The sequence below is a fragment of the Coturnix japonica genome, chromosome 1 (genome assembly GCF_054131305.1).
Source record: "Coturnix japonica strain WE chromosome 1, WE-NBRP24, whole genome shotgun sequence".
Lineage (NCBI taxonomy): Eukaryota > Metazoa > Chordata > Aves > Galliformes > Phasianidae > Coturnix > Coturnix japonica.
The window spans coordinates 7,565,464-7,571,463 of NC_140663.1; the positions used below are offsets into that span (position 1 = coordinate 7,565,464).

At 54.3% G+C, this 6,000-nt stretch overlaps 2 protein-coding genes across 2 annotated transcripts; both read right to left on the minus strand.

Moving 5' to 3' along the window:
• Positions 1–1,054: 1,054 nt before the first annotated feature.
• LOC146762279 (uncharacterized) lies at positions 1,055–2,563 on the minus strand. The gene is made up of 4 exons (XM_085536777.1): positions 2,499–2,563; positions 2,308–2,421; positions 2,033–2,151; positions 1,055–1,936 (listed from the first exon to the last, which is right to left on the minus strand). The coding sequence occupies exons 1-4, from the start codon at positions 2,561–2,563 to the stop codon at positions 1,305–1,307; spliced, it is 930 nt and encodes a 309-aa protein (XP_085392903.1). The 3' UTR covers positions 1,055–1,304.
• Positions 2,564–2,605: 42 nt separating this feature from the next.
• Positions 2,606–4,977, minus strand: LOC146762280 (E3 ubiquitin-protein ligase PHF7-like). The gene is made up of 6 exons (XM_085536778.1): positions 4,120–4,977; positions 3,703–3,810; positions 3,522–3,601; positions 3,147–3,271; positions 2,838–3,000; positions 2,606–2,746 (listed from the first exon to the last, which is right to left on the minus strand). Exons 1-6 carry the CDS (start codon positions 4,160–4,162, stop codon positions 2,606–2,608), a joined length of 660 nt encoding a protein of 219 aa, XP_085392904.1. The 5' UTR covers positions 4,163–4,977.
• Positions 4,978–6,000: the final 1,023 nt, after the last annotated feature.

The following is a 6,000-nucleotide window of genomic DNA, read 5'->3' on the forward strand; positions in this document are numbered from 1 at the left end:
CACTTTTTCAGCTGTTGACTCATCTTGTTTCCACGGGTGTCTCTCATGATGGTCTCTCAGGACGACCGTAAGTCCTCTCACGGGGACTGGAGCAGCTGCAGGGCCTTTCACAGGGGCTACAGCAACCAGAGGGCCTGTCTCAACCACAGGGCCCGTCACAACGGCAGGGCCTGTCACCAGGACTGAAGCAGCTGCAGGCTCCGTCATGACACTTGGAGCAACTGCCGCCTCCGCTGGAGGCTTGGAGCAGTTGCAGGGCCTGCTGAGCCGTCATCAGCTCCAAAGATCTCCAGGATGGAGCATCCACAACCTCTCTGAGAAGCCCATTCCAGCACCTCAGCACTGTCTGCAATGAACTTCCTCCTGGCCTCCACCCTGACTAAATCTTCCCTACCCCAGCTTAGAAACATAGTTGCATTGGCCCATCTGACCAGGACACAGCCTGCCCACATTCAGGAGGAAAGCCCAAGCTCGGACACATCTGGAAATTAGCCCTGGTCCTGAACACAGTGGCATCACAAGGCTGGAAACAAGCCCAGAAATGGGCTGTCCTTGCCAGTGCGGCGTGGGCTCTTGAGGAATGTGGGTTGTGTGCCCCACCGGGGATGTGACCTGAACCCAGGTCAGCCTGGACTAGGCCAGGGGAAGTGAGGTCTGGGATGGTAGTGGGGAGGAGAAAAGCCTCTTGTCAAGGTCCCTACCTCTGCCCATCTCAGCAAGAGCAGGGAAGGATGAAGCCAACAAATGTTTGTGTTTGTGTGGGAACTCTGATCTTTATTGTGATGGAATTTTGGGATCAGAGTAAGGAGGGGGAAGTTAGGGAGGTAATCAGTATGCGAGGGTGGATAGCATTAGGACAAGGAGGGATGTTTTTAAACTAAGAACAAGGAGTTTGGGGCTGGATATCAGGGGGAATATTTTCTCAGAAAGGGTAGTGACACATTCTGAAACAGCTTGCCCAATGATGTTGCAGATGCACCAGCCCTGGAGGCATGGAAATCCGGGCTGGATGTATCTCAGGGCAGTGTGGTCTTGTAGTTGTTGACCCTGCACACAGCAGGGGGGTTGATCCAGATGAACGTGGTAGTCCTTTTTGACCCAGGCCATTGTACGAAAAGCAGTCGGCTGCTCCTACGCAGACTCGGTGGCTGTCTGTGGGGACTTTGATGCTTTTCCTGGGAGCAGCTTCATTCACAGGAAGGCCTCAACTGTTGGGCCCAGCTCCTGCTGCTTCTTTGTTGTGAGCTGTGGGAACTGTGGGCCCGATGTCTCTGATGAGGAGAACATTGGGTGCGGGCTCACCCTCAGCGCCTGGACCGTCCCCTGCGTCCAGGTCCTCGGGAAGACCTGGTGGATCTCGATCTTGCAGATCTTGCAGATCTGCGGGTGCCGCTCCTCTCCCCTGAGGCTGGCATTTGCCTGCTGCCTTGGCATCTTCTTGGCCGGCTCCGGGATTGTGAGGCCCGACTTTGCAGCGGGGAGCGGCTACGTGTGCCGCTTCTTCCTCGCTGCCTGGGACGTCTTCTGCGGGCAGCTGATGGAGACGCCCTGCAGGTTCTGGATGCCCTCTGCCTGGTGGATCTTCGAGAACCACTTTGAGACCTCTGGGCTGCTCTTGTTCTGCGCCCACGACGTCCTTGCAGCTGCTCCGAAGTAGCCCGATCCTCTGATGGACGTGGGCTGCTTGTCTCCTGCTCGGTCTCAGGCAGGTTGCTGTGCTCAGGCAGCTGGGAGGTCTGTGACGTCCCCGGTGCTACCTGGCTGGAAGGCATCGATCTGATATTCTCAGGCTCTACGGAGATGATGAATGGCCCCTGAGCCCTCTGAGCGGCAGCGCTGGGACTGTCGCTGTCAGTGTCAGAACTTGAGACTGTAAGAGGAGGCAGGAAGGTTATGAGGATGAAGCTGAAGCTCCGCAGTGAGATCTGCCAGGCCTCTTGGGGCAGACAGACTCAAGCAAAGCTGCCCTGAGCACTTGCTGCCAGGCCTTGCCTGGCTACGGTTTGGTGTCACGCGGTTGATTGCCTCTTACCGGTTCCCAGGCCAGCACAGCTGTTGCACTCCCACCTGGATGTTGTGTTACTCAAGTGCGAGCAACGACGGTGGGTCCCCTCAGCAGCACAGGAGCTGCACAGGATCAGCTGCCAGGGTCTGGGGAAGCAAAGGGGTTGTGGCTGTGAGTAGCAAGTGAGCTAAGGCAGGGAGTGCCCAGCACTGCACATCTTTAGTGCTCAGTCCTTGCTCCCCCAGCCTGTGGTCAGGCTGAGAACCCCCGCAGAGCCCCAGAGAGCTGCTGCGGTAACTCACCCTCTGCTCTCTGCCTGCTCTCTGCCTCCAGGGTAAAGGCACTCGCTGGCATCGCAGCGGCTGTGCCTCCGTAGAAGTGATGCGTATGCATCATTGTCCTCCCATTCTGGCTCTCTACAAGAGAAGGGAGGGGAAGTGATGAGCCCCCAGTGCCCTCAGCATAAGATCCAAGGTCTTCCCATCTCATTCACCCCAACTCCATTCCCAGCCTCTCCATGAAGGTGGGATACACGCTCATGATCCAGCCAAGGCCCATGCCTGCCAAGACAGCCCCTGGACAGGCCCAGCACAACAGCCTTTATGTCAGCAGAAGTGGGCAGAAGGGCACCAACCTGACTGGGATTCGGATCCCCAGCAGGGCCATTTCTACTATGAAATCTTCGAAATTCCGACAGCTGGGGCACAGGAAACAGAAAGCACCAGCACTCCTGGCCAGTTGCTGCAGAAGAAGCAGAAGCAATGTGAGTGTGAGCAGTGCCTGGTGCTGCTGAGCACCAAGTGTGCCTGCAGGGTGAGGGGAGGGCTCCTACCTGGATGCAGCCCCGGTGGAACCAGGTGTGTCTGCACGCTGGACACACCATGGTGTGGTAGGACACAGTGTCCCCCACAGGCTCCAGGCACATGAGGCAGTTGGTGCCTTCAGGTGGAGCTTCCTGAGCTTCCTGGAGAGGACGGTGCTCCGAACAGAAGGACCTGGGGGAATATGGAAGTGATGGGCAGCGTGAGACGTGCTGCAAGAAGGGCTGAGGAGCAGGAAGGAGCTCCAGGCCCTGGCTCAGGCTGCCGGGAGGTGTAACTGCAGTTTCCTCCCTGGCTTGGCTGCTGCTGACAGCACTTACCTGCGTTGCCCAAAGAACTGGGTGATGCATTCCCCATCCTGGGCACAGGGCAGGTGGAAGCTGCGCTCACAGCCTCTCTCTGCGCATGAGATGGTAGCACCCCTCTCTCCACAAACACAGCATTGCTGGAATGAGCAGAACAACCCTGTCAACAGCAGGCTCTGGGCTTCTGTGGCTGGCCGCACATCTCTGGGCAGGGCCCAGGACGTGGACACTGCTGAGGCATGTTCTACAAAGATGCCTGGTGGACAGGACTCATCCCCTAACTTTGTCCAGGAGGCAGTTGGAAAGGCTGCGATGGCTTTCTTTGGCTCCAGACTAAGCTGGTGTCAGCCTCTCCTGGCACAAATCGGCCTGCTCTGTACGAGTCCTCACCTTCTTGGTTGCCTCTTTGGCTGCACGTCTGATGGCAGCAAGAGGGAGGCGGCCCTCACTTCCCGACCGTGTCTCTCTTGCTTCATTAACGGTGCTGGCAAGATCCTGTAGGAGGGAAAAGAACAGGGTCTCCTTAGGACAGGAAGGAAAGGAGCACCCCTAGCAGTGACCAGGAAGGAGCCCATGGGAGAACTCACCAAGCACAACCAATGGACGTGAATTCCACTCTGATGAATCATGTGCCCACAGATGTTCGGGTCGACATCTGCCCGGCCACACAGCATGCACACTGCAGAGGAGAGAGAAAATGTGAGTAGCGGTGAGCAGCTTGCACAGCCAGGTGTCCCTGAGGGCTGTCCCCAGAGTCCTGCTCTGTGTCTGCTGTGCTGGCTGAAGGCGGTGGAGGAGACGGGGCCATGGCAGGCCCAACGTTGACAGTAGGCAGACACAGCCCAAGCTGGGACCACCTGCCATGAAGCTGAGGGGCCCTGCCTTGCAGCTGCTGGGGAGTCCCTGCCTGTCCCTTCTTAGCCTTTCAGCCACAGGCAGACCCCCAGCATTCTTTTGTCCAATAGCTCTGCTCAGGCTGTCCTCTCACCTGGCTCCTCTGAGCTGGTTGCCTTCCTCTTCCTATTAGACATGATGTGCGCTAACAGCGAGCACTGCAAGAGTCACAGCTCTCTCTACGTCTCACCAAACCGCACTGATGCTCAGGCTGCGCCCGGCAGCCTTTGCTCTGCTCCAAGCATCACGTCACAATGGCCAGTCCCTGACACCCACTGTGACATCACGGTCACTGCCTCACAGTGGGTGTGGGCGCAGGCCCTCAAGCAAGAGGGTGGCAGCCCTTCCAGGCAGCCACAGACTGAGAACCCGGTGCTGCCTTGCAGCAGAGAGGAAGCATGGCCTCCCTCAACCTGCTGGCACTGCTCCTCGTGGCAGATGCTGAAGTGCTGCTTTCCCTTTGGTGCCACGCTACACTTCTGATCTGACTCTAGTTTATGTTTCTGCATGGTCTAGTAAAGATTGCTAGATAACAGCATATTTGGTGTCTAGTGTGTGTGGTTAGTGACATTTTGCATGGTCTGATAGGGATAGGACATGGTTTAATCTAGTCTTAATTTGGAGAAGTAGTTTAGACTAAGTCTTAGAGGTAGTTCTTTACCCTGAGATTGGTGAGACACTGGCACAGCCTACCCAGAGCAGCTCTGTATGCCCAGTCTTTGTTGGTTTTCAAGGCCATGCTGGATGGAGCTCTATTCTAACCTTCTGTAGTGGAATCTCTGGCCACGGCAGTTGGTAGGAATTAGTTCAGCTTGTCAGGACCCTTCCAACCCAAGCATTCTGTGATGCTCTGATAACCAACTGCTGCTGTATTGTTGGCACGACCTTAGTGTCATATCATCACTGTTTGTATAATACTGTCCCTCTCCAATTTATAGGAGAGAGAGGAGGATCTTTTAATATATGTGTACCCAATGGAGAGATGAAAGCACAACTGGTCAAAAGTTAGCGTGACCATTTTGTTACAAATCCTAGTCGTTTAGGGGCATGGGGATAGGAAGACAGGTGTTAGAAAAGATAGGAAATAAAAGCAAGAGGTCTTTGTGGGAACGAAGTCAGAGGTGGTCTGCACCACGCATCCAGTGTTGTCTGTAGTTCCGTCATTGATCTTCATTTGTTATGGGTTATCAGAGATTGTTGGTTGGTTGATGACCATGATGACAGTGACCCTTTCCAATGGCAGTACAAACTTATAAATTGATATGTCCAAAGAGGTCGAGTCAGCTCCTTTTGGAGTGATAGCTTCTTGCTTTTGGATCTTAGCAGGAACTCCTTTTGTTTCCATCTTCTTTGCCTTGGCAGCCGATAAGAGGGAGCACGGAGGCACTAGCGTGCATCTTGCCCTCACATAATACAGTGGTATCATCCCCCAGTCTCCCTTAGCAAGCTGGAGTTCTTCGGGCACAGGCCAGATCTTCTGCCAGAAAACAGCCCTGCGCATTCTCTTCCAAAGGCAAACAGCTCCAAAGAAATGCTTTCAAATGTAACACTGTGATGTCAACTGCCACACGGCAACAGCCATCTCATCTCCTAGATAAGTCAGGGTCTTACCGCATGAATTGCCTCGTTGACTAAGCTCAGAGCCAAAAACTAAGGGTTCAGACAAACGTGCTCATGCCTCCATTCTACTTCTGTATTGAAGGCAGCAGGGAAAGTGTTATTGATACGCATTATGCCTTGTCTACAAGGTGTCAGGGTTTGATGGTTATTGGTTATCGTATTCCACATCATAACATCCCACAGTGCACTGTTAAAGTGCTAATGCTCCATTTGTATGGAATGTGGATGGTGCCGGGTGCCTGGTTCTCCAAAAAGAGGAAGAGTTTCATACTATATACCCCAGAGGATTTTGTGTTATTTGTGTTTCCGTATTCTACTAAAAGGGAAACATAAATACAGTCCACAAAACAGTTTC

Excerpts from the sequence above, each read along its gene's own strand:
- LOC146762279 (XM_085536777.1), bottom strand. The coding sequence starts at position 2,563 with ATGGGCCTTGGCTGGATCATGAGCGTGTATCCCACCTTCATGGAGAGG. Across the intron at positions 2,422-2,498 it reads AGGCTGGGAATGGAGTTGGG|AGAGCCAGAATGGGAGGACA; the intron begins GTGAATGAGATG and ends CTTCTCTTGTAG. Across the intron at positions 1,937-2,032 it reads CTGTGCTGGCCTGGGAACCG|AGGCCTGGCAGATCTCACTG; the intron begins GTAAGAGGCAAT and ends GTCTGCCCCAAG.
- LOC146762280 (XM_085536778.1), bottom strand. The coding sequence starts at position 4,162 with ATGTCTAATAGGAAGAGGAAGGCAACCAGCTCAGAGGAGCCAG. Across the intron at positions 3,602-3,702 it reads CTTGGTGAGTTCTCCCATGG|CAAGAGAGACACGGTCGGGA; the intron begins GCTCCTTCCTGG and ends CCGTTAATGAAG. Across the intron at positions 3,272-3,521 it reads CCAAAGAGGCAACCAAGAAG|CAATGCTGTGTTTGTGGAGA; the intron begins GTGAGGACTCGT and ends TGCTCATTCCAG.